Here is a 15,075-nt window from a genome sequence, read left to right as displayed (position 1 = left end):
TTTCTCTTCTTTTCACAGAGGTGCGAGCTATGTCCTCACAAAGACGGAGCCCTGAAACGAACAGATAATGGAGGTAAGACTGTCTGTTTTGATTTTGCACTTGCTAAGGGAAAACATCTCTAGCATTAGGCCTAATCTAAGTGTTGTCGACAAGAATAGTCTGCTGTCACTCATTTGCTAAATATAGGCCAGTAGCGTAAATTATGTTAGACATGGCAGCCATTGGTAACACACACGGTGCTGTGCACGGTTTTGTAATGCTTCATATATTGCTTTAATTTTTTTTTAAATTGAGTGTGTTTCATAGACCAATTATTAAAACAATTATTTGAAGAAAAAAGTAAGTTAAATCAGCCCAGTTTTATTGTGAGGTGATAAAATGATGGAAGCTCTTGAGAAGAACATATGCTCAGACGAGGATGACACCTTTCTATTTTTACGCCTCTAATGAAAGTCATAGTAAAAAAACAACAACAACAATGAAGTGAATTGACTTTCTCTTGTATGCAGTGTTTCACTGCTATCCTCTGGCAGTTTTAATTATCACTCAAATGTTGCTGTCAAAAGGGTTTATTACCGTGTCTCTTCAATAAGCTGTTAATTAGTTAATCTTCATGTGTCTCACCTAAGCGTGATTTGATTTGCATTTATTCATTGCAATATTTCCCTGAAATCCAGAGTTCAGATGTATTTTTAATGTTTCTTTTTATAAAAAATGCATCTAAACTCCTTTTGAACAAGCCAAAAGTTTTACGTAATTTTTGGCATATAATTTGTAGATTTTATCAGATTTTTTTTTTTTAAAGGAGTTGCGCGAAGGGGGTTAGGAAGTTTACGTGTTTATCTCTCTCACCTTGTTTTTATGGGTGGGCGGTCTCAGCGGGGTCATTGTGGGGCTGAGAGGAGTCTCCTCTTCTTCACGCTCCGGGTTCACGGCAAGGGCAGCTCAGAGACTGTAAACATGGCATGGGACACAGCTGCGGGACCATGCCCCATCTTTAGGGGTGGTGAGCTGTTTAACAGCCATGAGGGAAACATCATTGCCCCAGGCTTACGGTTTAGCTGTTTCAGACCATGTAATCTCCTTTTTTTTGGCTTGAATTTGAAAAGGCTTTTGAAATTCTTCGTGGTAAACATTTCATGGTTTGCAATTATTTATGAGGATTTCTGAAACATAAATTGTAGGAAGTATTTGTTTGGGCCAGCAATGATCCCAGTAGTGAGATGTAGGTGTTCACGATTTGCTTTTAAGATATCTGTACATTTCGGCCAACTGAGGAGTGAAACTCGGCAGCAGTGACCAGACCAGCACATGGAGAGGTTTTTACAGGTGTTGCTTCTGTTAAGTTATGCAAACACAAGAATAATCCCAAATGAAAACACTTGAGCAATGAATATACCTGGCCTAACACCATGTGTTGAAACACATGTAAGGAAAATAAAAACTGAAAAACGCATCCTTCTTCACGTGGAGCCTTCAGACCAGTTTTTGCCTCCATGCTATAGCCTTTCAAGTTTTTTTTTTTCTGTTATTGTTTCTTTAGTCCAAAATTTGACATGTATTCTTTCTAACAAGAATTTGAAAAACAAGATTATTTGAGTGCTTTATGCTAAGCAAAAGACATCTTTGACAAATTATTCTGTTTTTACGTTTGCCACCCTTCTGTCTGAAGGGTTTAGAAGTTCTTTGGGGTGTGCTTGGGTTTTATTGCCTGGTTTTATAGGCTTCTGCTGGATTCTTGGAGGGACTTCAAAACAACAAAACCCACCTCCCTGTCCCTTTAGGCTGGGGTCAAAGACAGTTCATGGGTTCACCTTTAAGTTTAGGCCTGTTATTGTGCCCTTACACTGGATAAACAAAACTCATTTGTTCACTTCTTTTAGATTCATTTCAACTTGATATCAGTAGCATCTGCTCTCCTCTAACAAACATATTGCAGAATATGGTTATTAAATCTAAATCCTTACAGTCTGAGGGTTTTGTTGTTAAAATACAGCTGATGTGGGAGATAAGGTTTCATAGTAGCCTGAAATTATGATATAATATTTATGTATTGTGCTTGTGATGACACCCTATAGTTCAACACTTGGTCTAGACACTAGGCAGGAGAGAATATGCCTCTGCCTCTTCCAGTCCTGGGTGTCTCGTCTTTGCGGTCACACTCAGCCCACATGCTTTAATAAGTGTTTTTCACACTGTGGAGGAAGCCAGGCGTGCCCCATAAGCACGACTATGAGCAAACAAATGACCATAGTCTCGAATAAATTTGAGAACTGAAAGACAGAAGATGTGTTGAATATAAGAGCCTCCTATTTGGCATCATCCATCATTTTAACATCTTAATTTGAATAGAAAATCATATTAGTATAAATAAGTGAGAACCACAACAAAAGTAATTTAAATAATTGTTTTAGTAATTTAAAATGTTATTAGATTTTTTTTTAATTTTAAAATTTGTATATAAATTATGCATGTATATGTAAGTTTTATCCAATAATATTGATATTAATGATAAACAATATTTTTAGCCGGTTGTTTTTTTTTTAAACTTTTTTTTTATACTGTTAAATCCATCTTTACAGCAGGTTTGCATAGAAATAAAGGAATAATTTAACCTTAGCCACTTCATTTAACATCTACTGATCATTTGTCATGTGTCTTGTTTAGGTTGGGCCCATGTGGTTTGTGCTCTTTACATCCCAGAAGTGGAGTTTGCCAACGTATCCACCATGGAACCCATTGTGCTTCAGTCTGTCCCTCATGAACGTTATAATAAGGTAAGTTCTCTAACCACTGAAAGACACATGCTGATAGTCTGGATATCGATGGGAAAACAAAGGCTCAACATAAGAGCCTCATAAATCAGCTCAACAATGTAAACAGTATTCATGTAAGGAGTCGAGGTCTATACTGTGAATGTGTTTTCTTAAGGGACCAAGTTCTACATTTATCAGCCTTAGATAAACATAGAATATTGCTATTAATTTTGCACCAAAGCTGAGCTCCATGTTATGGGAATTTACACTCACGGTCCGAGATGAAAAGAACCAACCATATTTATTTGACATTAGATATCCTTATTCGTCAAGTCACCTTTATTTATATAGCGCTTTTAACAATACAGATTGTGTCAAACTTTACAGTATCAAATAGGAAAACAATGTGTCAATGCAAAAGGACAATAGTAAACTCTCAATTTTCAGTTAAAGGCAGTTCAGTGATGTTATCGTCCTGCTTAGTTCATTTTTGATAGTATCTGTGCAATCAAGTCGACTATATTGCTGGAAATGATGTGTCCAGAAGCGACAGCGGCAAGGAACCAAAACGCCATCGCACTAACTTCATCAAATATCAGATAATTTAAGTTGTCACTTCCAAGCCTGAAAAAGTATTAAAAGTGAATTAAATTATTAAAAACTTGCAGGTATAGGTTTATAATACTGCCCTCACTGTAACTCTAGACTAATTGCAAAGTCTAAATATTTAGATGTTAGCTTAGAACTTTTTCGCTCAACCGTAAATGTAAAGAAAACAATGTTCAATCAAGTACTAATGGGATATGCCATCATGACACCATTCTTTCATTTTTCATTTGAAAACCTAATTATGTTTTGTTTTCTATGGATGCCCTTCAATGCAGTAGATAAGTAAAATACAATCAGTTAGTGTTATATGATTTGGATTCAGTACTGTGTCTGATGACTCGCAGGACTAAGGAGCCAAGTTTAATCTCATGCTTGAAATAGTGGGTTTAAAATCTGGTATAAAATAGATTCAGCTCTGTTGGTAATTGAGTCCTCACTGTGAGCCAATTTAAAATGGCATGGTTATCACTTGCCTAATAATCGAGGCGCTGGGAAGGGTGGCTTGTGAGAGACTTGTTAAATTGGTAGAGCCTTCACGCTGAACAAGCTGTGTTCTGTGCAGCAATGCATTATATACCATCATAACTGCTTTCTGTATGTGAAGAATCACTTTAGTGACTGTTTTTTTCTATCTAGACATGCCACCTCTGTGAGGAACAGGGACGTGAGAGCAAAGCTGCTACTGGAGCTTGTATGACATGCAACAAACATGGCTGCCGACAGGCTTTTCATGTCACATGGTGAGTTTCAGAGCCATAATATTCCAGCCATTACATCCATAAGCATGTTAATGTTTTTAATTGTGTAATTTGTTAAATGGATAGGAAATAGAAATGTTAAATGCAACAGACTTCCCTTGAATTGATTTGAGACCCCTTTAGTTGATAAAAAAAAATTAGTTTTTAAAAATTACTAATTGTAATCGACAGTGCTTTTTCTCTGTTTTTGAATATAGCGCTCAGTTTGCTGGGTTGTTGTGTGAAGAACAGGGTTCAGATGCTGATAATGTGAAATACTGTGGATACTGCAAGTACCATTACAGCAAACTGGTAAGAATCTGTTTTTTCTAATCTTGACTGTACTATCTGTAGCACCCTGGAACAAAGCAGCACTCTTGTGGATCCAACAGCATTTATGCTTTTGGATTTTGAAAATTAAATCATTAAGGATATCCAGGCTGAATATAAATAAAAGTTGTGATATCGGAAATCTGTATGGTATCTAGAAGTGGTTTTCAAGATGGAAAACTGGAAAATTAAAAGAATATTCTAAAAGCAACTCATGTAAACACCTTACATAATATTGTCTTAAATAGCCTGCATAGCACTTCTTTTTTAACATTGGATTTTGACTAAATACTGTATATTCAGCATTTATCTATTTTTTTAAACGTTGCCACAAGATGTTAAAAATTTTTCTTTTGGTGAAATATTAGTTTTGTACAAAAAAAAACTTAAAGTAACTACAAGTGAGCATGTAAAGCAAATGTCTTTAGAAGAAATTCCGTGTGGAGCATGCCCCCGATACATGCAATGTTCTCACCCTTTTTCCCCTTACCTGTTTTTGCATCTCTGAATAAGAAATGTCTCTTGAGAACCAAATCAGCATGTAAGAAAGATTTCTGAAAGATCCCCATACACTGAATATTGAGGAATGGCTTCTAAAAAATCAGCTTTGCATCACAAGAATAAGTTGTATTTTAAAATACATTGTAATAGAAAGCAGTTGTATGAAATCATAACAATATTTCAGTTACTGCTTTTATTGTGTTTGGATTAAATAAATGCACCCTTGTTCTTTCAAAAACGTAAAAAACGTAAATCTTCCAGATCCCAGACTCCTCAGAACAGCAGTGTGTATGTTGTTATTCCCATAAGTTACGTGTTTTAATAGTGAGTATTTGATGGCCATGGTTTGTGTATTTTGCCATTAGTGTGTCATATGTTGAGGTATATATCATGTCTTTAGTGAATTTCCGAAGCACTCAAGCTACTGATTTTTACATTTGCCAGTACATGAATCGTAGCGAGCACATCATTGGGACCATGTCATCATCGTTCAAGCTGTTATTGCACATCTAAAATCGCACGTGAACGCAGCAGACTTTCGAAAAAGACACTCCCTCATCTGGAATATCTCTCATTACTCGAATGTCTCGCACTCCTGGTCCAATTACAGCTGCTGAAAGCTGAGTTGTGGCATAAGCCCCCCTGTCCGGCCCCTGCAGCCCCACCTCGGTCTCCCTCAAACCCTTTAACCCCTTAATCTCGTTGACAATCAACAGCAACTCACTGGACCTTTGTCTGTGGCTCTCCTTTCCTCTCCTTCCCATCCACCCCTCCCCACCTTTCCTGCATTTCCCCCTTCACTTAATACCCCTCTCAGAAAAAGAGGGCTAAGGTTTCAGAGAGATACATGGACTGCCCAGTGGCAGATCTCGGTGACAGCATAATGGCCTGTGGTTTTCTGTCCAGCTTCGCTCAGTCCTCAGTGTACTTGTGGGCTTGGGCAGTTGTGTGTGTGTCTGTGTGTATGCGTTCGCGTGTATGTGTGGCAAGGGGTTTTACTCACTCCAGCCCTAGAGCTACACTGAGCTTTAGAGCCACAGCCCCCTGCTGCTTCTCAGATTTGTGCTGTGTATGTGTGTGTGTGTGTGCGTGCGTGCCTGTCCTCCCACTCAACAAAGGCTTCTCAGATACTGCTAGTCCTCTACAGGTCTTCTGAGTGAGGGGCTGGAGGCAGGGCCAGCACTTTGTGATGTTCTCGTAGGGGATTGTAATGAGTTGAGGATGGAGGGATAGTGATGTTTATTTATACACAGTTTTATTTCATTCAAGGCGTTTATGTCTACTCTGGTTACTGTGGATAGATGCTGGAGTCAGAGGATTTCATGTCTTTTTTTCTTGTGTTAGTGTTTTGATTTTATGTATTCATTCATATTTTAGTTTTTGGTTTTTCATGGATCTATTGAGACTTTTTAGCATCTTTGTTGGCTTATATTAAATTATGTATTTTTATAATCATGATTTATAAATGTATAAATGTACACTACCTTTCCCTAAAGTTGAAAAATGTATGCTTTCAGAATGGTTGCATTTAAACTGATCAAAAGTGACCGTGAAGACATTTTATGTTACAAAAGATTTCTGTTTTATTACTTAAAGGGGGGGGGGGGGTGAAATGCTCGTTTTCACTCAATGTCCTGTTAATCTTGAGTACCTATAGAGTAGTACTGCATCCTTCATAACTCCAAAAAGTCTTTAGTTTTATTATATTCATAAGAGAAAGATAGTCTGTACCGATTTTTCCTGGAAAATCACGAGCGTCTGTAGGCGTGACGTGTGGGCGGAGCTAAAGAATCACGAGCGCCAGTAGGCTTTTGCTTTGATAGCGTTTGGAAGCTTGAGGACAAAACCAACCAAAACAAACCATGGCTAACAGTCAGATTCAGCGTATATTTATGATCCAGAATCAGATCCAGAGGCTGAAATTTAACAAGAGCAGCAGCAACAACAGCGTCTCTATGTGGTATGTACTGAAACTGTATATATATTTGCTTAGCGGTTTTTGAAAATGACTAAGTTCCACTTTTTATTTTTTTTATTTTTTTTTAAGCTGTACATGTGGAAAGTGCAGTTTGATGACAACATCGCATGTTGTTTACTTGATGTGCTTACGCGCCGATAGCTAAGTTAACAACACAGAGATATTTGAAGCCGTTTTACTCACCGCCTGCGGTTCCAACACACGATCGTGACCCTTTTTCATTGGGACTGCATTATCCTTAAGAAATAAACGATGTGCAAATCTGGCGTCAAACTGGGCCTTGTTTGTAAAACAAGCATCTTCGAAATGCAGGGAACAAACACAAACACTTGCACAACTCCGTTGATGCTCTGTAAAAATAAACTCCATCCACTGGTCCCTTAATGCTGTTTCTCTTTAGGTAATCTGTGCAGGGTTGTCTTGCCCTGGCAACCAAAAACACACTTCTTTTGTGACATTTCGCGACGCTCTCGCTGTGATGAGTGATTGTCTCTGCACAGCCTCTCTCTGCTCTGCTATACGGGAGCGCGCGCTCTTCCGGCAGAAGTGCCCTCAGGACCCATATAAGGAAATTCCGCTCCATCTAACGTTACACAGAGCCATACTCGAAAAAAACTTTCCGAAACTTGTGACAAACCGGAAGGAGTATTTTTGGAACAGAAATACTCCTTCAAATGTACAACTTAATTTTTGAAACTTTGTCCATGTTTAGCATGGGAATCCAACTCTTTAACAGTGTAAAAAACTCAGTATGCATGAAATAGCATTTCACCCCCCCTTTAATATTCATCAAAGAATGCTGAAACAATATCACCGTTTGGACTAAAATATTAATCTGTGCAAAAGTGTTTTTTGAGCGCGAAATCAGCATATTAGGATGACTTCTGAAGGATCATGTGACACTAAAGAACATTCAGCTTAGCAATTACTGAAGTTAATTACATTTGAAAATATTTTAAATTGGGGGAAGTTATATTTAATTGTAGTAATATTTCACAATTTTAACGTTTTACTGTATTTTTGATCATATAAGGACATAAAAACATCTCTAAAAAGCTTAAAATAGCTACGGCAGTGTTCATTTATATAAATATAATTAAGATATATAAATTATGTAAATAAATCTGTTTTGCCATCTCCCATTTTGTTGTTTTGTGAGAATAAAGTGACTGTACATTGCTCATTTTGTTTGTTGTCATCCATTGTGGTGACTGCTCTATTGTACATGACAGCATGATGTTTCTGCAGGATGTACCATGTCTTCCGGTCTACATGTTAATGGACTGACAGCATCAGCACTGTCTCTTGGATTAATAGTTCAATAGCTGGCTAATAACCCCTGACTTTTCCATGTAGGCCTTTGTTTCAGTGGGCTGCTGGTAAACAAAGACCATTCTGTGATCTGAGCTTTTTATGTGGCATTTATTGACAATAGCAGCATTAGACCGTATTGACTACAAAAAAGAGGCATATTTTACTACAATTATTATTATTTTTTTATAAATAGAAAAAAATATTTGGAAGTGTGCTTCCATACTGTTACAAACCTGAAGACAAATATTCTCGTGCAAGTTGCTTTTTGACAGAGTAGCTTCTCATAATACAAAAATATCCTGATTTTTTTTTATCATGAAAATATATTTTTTATTATTTCCTTCCATTGTCTTCTATTTGTTTCCTTTGTCTCAGTAAGGGCTATTTTCATTGTTGCTAAAAAAAAACACAAAAAACAAAGACAGAAGTAGGAAATAGGGAAAAAAAAAGATAATTGGACAGACTTTAAATGGTAACTCGAAGTTCCTCTTTCACCTTTTAGAGAAGGAGCAAAGGCCGTGGTAGTAGGGCTCAATGCTTAAGTGATTCTTCCACTCACTCTTTGGATAAGCACCATGACAAGGAAAAGAAGGTAAGGCAGCCTCCAGATCTACCTCACTTCCTGCCATGTGTGATCGATGCCCTCTCCTCACGATTTCAGACTATGAGGTAAACGTGCAAAGCCCCAAACTCTTGTTTGTCCGAAATATACACCGCTGCGTGTAGGTTTGCTTTAAATCACACGAGCCATCGTCACCTTGTGCCGCCCCTCACATGCACACTTTTCATATCGCACAAAGCTTTTAAAGCCACGGGAGGGAGAAGAGTGCCTTTTATCACTCAAAGTGATTAGTATTTTGGTGCTGCCACAAATTATCAACATAAAGAGTGCTGTATTCATAGAAAAGCATCCGTCATGGCCATTAGTTCCACAGAGTACGTTTAATCAGTATTGATAGGTAGTATAGTCATTTGTTCCACTAATTTTCCATACGCAGCCATACCGAATGAAACATGTAGCATTATTAGCCCTGTTCGCCCTCCCATCTAATTCAATTAAGCGTAGACCCTGTAACATGGCCTCATATCAATAAATGTGTACGTACCAGCAGAAGATGATCTGTACTGAGTGGAAAACATGTTTGATTGTGCCTCTGCTCTATTTTTCTCTTCTTACTGTAATAATGGTGGTATATGAAATACTAATAGTGCAGACCTCATAGTGTGAAACGTGCGGAGGAGCTCATCACATCTATTCATCGCCATTGATACATTTCTGCCTGTCCCTAGCAGATCCCATATATTTCAAACACTCAGCCTCTGTGCAGCCGTCTTAATCAGCAATAGCTTGCCTGATTTGTTCTTAGGGCTGTCGGGGTAACCGCAATATCGCAATACCGCGCTTTTGACAAGCAAACCGCAGAGGAATGCAGGAACTGCAGAAACCGTGATTTTTGCATTTTTTTTCTTTTTTCATAGGATTATGCCCTTCTCTTTTTACACTTTGTGCAGGTGTACTGAATATTAAATAAGTTAGTAACGATAACATAATGAGTACCATTCTGATTTGTAAAGAGGCTCCTTAGATTTAACAACCCTAAACAGACAGCAATGAGAGAGAGATCAACTGAGCATGTGTGATTACTTGCGAGTCATATATATTTGTGAAAATAGGTTGTCATGTCCAAGGAAAGTCAAATCTCTGTCTTCGCATCGACGCATTGCTGGTCAGCTGAACCTTCTAACGTGGCGCTCAGTTAAAATTATTTCAACAGTATGTTTCATTAAATTTCTCTTTGAATGAAACCGCATTTTTAAACTTGTAGTTGAATGAATGGTTTAAAGACTGACTTACAGCCCGTATACAACATGGACAGTGTACAAAGTCGAAATAAGAGAGTAAGAGAGATCATACAAAATGCATGTTTTTTTGTTGTTGTTTTTTAAGTACTGTCCTGAATAAGATATTTTACATAAAAGATGTTTACAACAAAAGATGTTTACATTTAGTCCACAAGACAAAAACAATAGCTGAAATTATTAATATAAACTCATTCAAAAGTTTGGTGTTCTTAATATGGTGTGTGGTTACCTGGGCGATCCACGAATCCACCATTTTGTTTTGTGATGGTGTTCATGAGTCCCTTGTTTGTTCTGAACAGTTAAACTGAGATCCAATGAGAATTTTCTTCAGAAAAATCCTCTGTGTCCTGCAGAATTTTTCCAGCATCTTTTGCATGTTTGAACCCTCTCCAGCAGTGACTGTATGATTTTGAGATCTATCTTTTCACAATGAGATCTGATGATCCAGAAGGCAACACAATTCATTAAGAGCCAGGGGGTGAAAACTTTTGAACAGGATGAATGTCAAAAATGTTCTTATTTTGTAGAAATATATTTATATCCATTTAGTACTGCCCTTTGGAAGCAACAGAAGATACTTGCATGTTTCCCGGAAAACCCTGGCTCTTAATAAATCGTAGATTCTTCAGTAGCATCAGTGAATGTTTGAACCTTTTTTAGTAGTTTTCTTTGAGTCCCTCAGTTGTCCTCAGTGTGAAAAGATGGATGTCAAAATCATACAGTCACTGCTGAAAAGGGTTGAAATCAGCAAAAACGCTGGAAAACTGAAGATTCTGTAGGACATGGAGGATTTTGCTGAAGAACAGTGCTCAGTTTAACTGTTCAAGGTAAGGCAAGTTTATTTATATAGCACATTTCATACACAATTAATCATTAATTCACAATGGTAATTAAAAGCTCAATAAACTCATGGGACTCATGAATAACATTCACAAATCAAAACAAAAAAAACCATTTGTGAATCATCCAGGTTACCACACACAATATTAAGAACCAAGAGTAAAAAAAACTGTTGAATGGGGTTATTTTAAGAATTTCATTTATTTATTTTTTGTCTTGTTGACTAAGTGTAAACATCTTTTATGTAAAATATATTATTCAGGACAGTACTAAATAAAAATAAAAAACCTTGCTTTTTGTATGATTTCTATTATTTTGATAAAATTACCCACATTTTCACAGATTCTGCAAAGGTTACACAAACCTTCAATTAACCGTGTATATATGGCAATAATATATATGGCTACTGAGCCACTCAAAATTACTGCAAGGGAAATTCCTTCACCTCGACAGCCCTATTTTGGCAGTTTTCCACTGCATGGTTCGGCACGGTGGGACAGTACCTGGTACCTGGTACTTTTTGTAGTACCATCTCGGTTGAGGTTCCAAGTGAACCGTACCATTACCGAAATGTGACGTGTAAACTCTGCTGATCACGGATTGGCTGGAGAGAATCATCAATTCAATTCAATTCAATTCAAGTTTATTTGTATAGCGCTTTTTACAAAACAAATCATGACAAAGCAACTTTACAGAAAATTATGTTTCTACAATATTTAGTAGTAGCAATTAATAATTATTATATGATGCAGTCACACTTGTAGCAATATTTGTTGATTCAGGGTTAGCATCATCTGGGGTCCTCTGAACGTCAGCATCATCTCTACCTACATCACTGAACTTGTGACACAAGCACAAAGAACCGCTAGATTAAAATCAGCACAGCTAGCGAAGGATCGAATGCAACTGTTTTGAAGTGCACCTATTTTTAACAACCAAAATTAATTGTAGTCTGTTGTGGTAGTGAAGATGTTTCTCTTGATGATAGCAGAGGAGAGGATCCAGCAAGAGCTTGATGGTGCGACATGGAATGAAAAAGTTTTTTTTTTAAGGAGTCGTGGTAGTAGAAGCAGCGTAACTATAAAGACATGAGAATAATCCCGCCCTCTCTAAAGCAATGCTAAACTGCAGTGGAAATGCAAACCGTGCCAAACCAAGCCATGCCGAGTCGCCATTTGATCTTTATGAACAGGGTCATTAAAATGGCCCTCAATGTTGAATAAACGTTTCTTTAAGTGTTTCGTCTCATGTTTTACTTTTTGACATTTGTTGGAAGAATTTGTTAATTTATTTAAATTAATTTACTATTTTTAATGTACTTCTCATTTAATAATTCTGCTTAATTATTATTCTTTATTATTTTCTAGTGGTGATTTTTTTTTTTTTTTTTTAAACAAAGGGAATTTTATGACATTTTTTCTTTTTAAAATCCCCTTGAAATGTAAAAACACATTATTTCCTCTGAAAGTTTTTTTTTTCTTGCTGTTCTGCAAGCTTACCAGCTTATATATTAAGTCACAAATTAATTTTGTATTATTTTGCTATTGTATTTTGTGTAAGGCTAAAACAATTTCAGTCAATTTCAATCACATTTTAAAGTAATATATTAATAGTAAAATATTAGACTGCATTTAAGGAATGCCATTTCATTCATGTATTTAAATGTGACTCTGAAAGTTCGCAATAGTCAGATGAGCACTGACAGCGGGGAGTGGAGGTCAGACATCGAGGCTGTTGGTTATTTGACATGAATTCACTAATTATTTGAATTGGTTTGAATGAGTTTGCATTGGAAATGCATACCAAAATGGAGTGGATGGTGCTCTGTTAAGCTGCTCAGAGACCGACTATGCAGCCTGTGTAATCTAGGTCAGCGAAAGATTAAATATGAGATGCCATTTAAAGCCATTTCTCCCAGAATTATTCAGATATTTAACTTCTTCACCTTATTCTGCATTGAGAGGGGTTGACGTAAACAATGATTCGGGTTGGAGCTGTATTCTTGAAGATCGTGTTTTGGAGTGCTCTGTGCTCCGCCATGGCTATTGTTACGACGCCTGATTTGCATTAGCAAAGGGGGCCCATCCCCCCTACTCCACATTCCCAGGTCACAGGTCGGGGGGCTCAGATGTATACCTAGCTAATTCCAAACCCCAGGGCCAAACAACAATAGAGGCTAAAAGCTTCTCAATTTGCAGCTAGTTCAGATGTGTTCTGAGAGGCGGTCGAGAGCGGCATGTGGGAATAAAATGATGTTTTCAATCTCTCTTCCTCCTCCTGGCTCACATATCTTAAATTCTGATCTGTTTGTTTTTTTTTTAGCTTTGTTTTCTGGGTGATTAGTTTTCTTCTTTTGTATTTAAACTTTATTTTATTTTAAGATTTATTCTATTTATTCATTTCCGTAGTTGAATTTTAATACCCGAAGCCCCAGGAGTAATTTCTTTGTTCATCCTGAAAGAGATTTGCTACATTTCACTAATCTGCTGAAGGCATTGATGAATTATGATAAATGTCTTGGCTTTTTGTTCTCTCTCTTTTGCATTCACCTCTGCCTGAACTATTCATCTCTGTATAATTAAGATAGCTGTCATCCTATGTCAAACTCTTGCAAGACGTTCGTGTCAGAATTTTAATTAGACCTGTAAACATCAGTTCATACCTGCGTTTTGTCATTACGTAAGGGTCTGCATTTATAGACTTTATTTGTTTGATGGAAATAAGATGAATGTTGTTGTGTATTTTTATTTTTCCATTCATAAACACAGCCAAGTAGTGACATTATTATTTTTTTCTCACAATAACACCCACCCTGCCAACACCTTTAGAAACAATGTTAATTAAGATTTGGATTCTTGTCTAAGCATTCATTTAAAATTAGCACTTTTCTTGGGTAGTAAATGTGGCATTACAAAGCTTTATAATTTCAGTTAATGCTTATATAATTTTAATGATTTTGTCACCATTAATATACTTGTCATTTTGCTGCATATAAACAGTTTTTTTTTTTTTTTTTTTTTTTTTAAAGGGGTCATATGACGTTCATTAAAAGAATATTATTTTATGTTTTTTTGTTTTGTAATGAAATGTTTATGCAGTTTAAGTAAAAAAACAACAACAAAAAAAACACTTTTTCACATAATGTACATTGTTGTTGCTCCTCTATACCCCGCTTTTCTGAAACGCCAGCTATCCAGTGCGTTGTGATTGGCTGAATACCTCAATCATGTGATGGAAATGTTACGCCCCTTACCATACTGTGATGCCCTGTCCCGGTGTGACCAGACAAGAACAATAAAACCCATTATAAATGAGCCATTTGTTGCATCAAGTGGGGACATAATTACTGATAATAATGACTTATACTATCTTTATACGTGTTGTTTTGCAAATCGCGCAGTGTAAACATAAAACCATGTGTATGCATTTGTGATCAAAGATACAGCAAACAACAAGCGCTACTCTACACTGCTCAAACTCGCGTTTGAATCATCAGTGGCAAATTCTTTAAATATGAACTTTATAGAAACTGGCATGGATGCTACTCTTCCAGGAAACAGTCCTCGTTCTCTCCGTAAAATGCGCTGCACACTTCTGAATATTTGGGTTGAACTGTTCCAGAACAGTGTTGTAAATACAACTTAACCACTGATTTCACACTCAGTGTCTCCACAACATGGCGGCGGCAACAGCAAGAAAAAAAGTTATGCCTTCTCTCTTTACGTGAACATTTTGGTGCCGTTATGCAAATCTTCCCTCATCATTACACAGACATGGGGACAAGCCAAATAAGCTGTTTTAGGTAGGCATGGTTGACTCTTGACTTTTATAAAGAATATTTATTTGGATTTGAGACTTTAGTCTTTGCAAATTTACAGATCTTAATGCACCAAGAGCTTGTAACACTTCAAAGAGAAATTGAATCATATGGCCCCGTTAAAATAACAATTTATGATTCAGTAAATTATTTTTAAGCATAACAAAAACCGTGACATTTGGATCTGTAGGTTGCAGATGAAAACCAGTAGCATTGAGTGTTTCCCACCCACTTAAAAAAAATTGTCAGGGTGCTTATTTAAAACCTTCATTTCAAGTGTGTATGATTTTCCCATTCTAAGAAAATGGCATTTAAAATGGTATATGCAG

At 36.8% G+C, this 15,075-nt stretch overlaps 1 protein-coding gene across 8 annotated transcripts in view; it reads left to right on the top strand.

The window, feature by feature from the left end:
• mllt10 (MLLT10 histone lysine methyltransferase DOT1L cofactor) overlaps positions 1-15,075 on the top strand; it is a 55,772-nt gene that overhangs the window by 8,916 nt on the left and 31,781 nt on the right. For 6 of the 8 annotated variants that reach the window (XM_026201001.1, XM_026201002.1, XM_026200999.1 and 3 more), the window contains 5 exons: positions 19-73; positions 2,669-2,778; positions 4,003-4,106; positions 4,322-4,415; positions 8,729-8,818. In XM_026201001.1, the coding sequence (XP_026056786.1) occupies positions 19-73; positions 2,669-2,778; positions 4,003-4,106; positions 4,322-4,415; positions 8,729-8,818 (453 nt within the window). The remainder of the gene's footprint in view (positions 1-18; positions 74-2,668; positions 2,779-4,002; positions 4,107-4,321; positions 4,416-8,728; positions 8,819-15,075) is intronic. The other 2 variants (XM_026201000.1, XM_026200998.1) reach the window with 1 other exon arrangement.

This window comes from Carassius auratus, chromosome 24, assembly GCF_003368295.1.
Source record: "Carassius auratus strain Wakin chromosome 24, ASM336829v1, whole genome shotgun sequence".
NCBI lineage: Eukaryota > Metazoa > Chordata > Actinopteri > Cypriniformes > Cyprinidae > Carassius > Carassius auratus.
The sequence above is the reverse complement of the archived record's forward strand: the minus strand, read 5'-3'. Positions and strand labels throughout refer to the sequence as shown.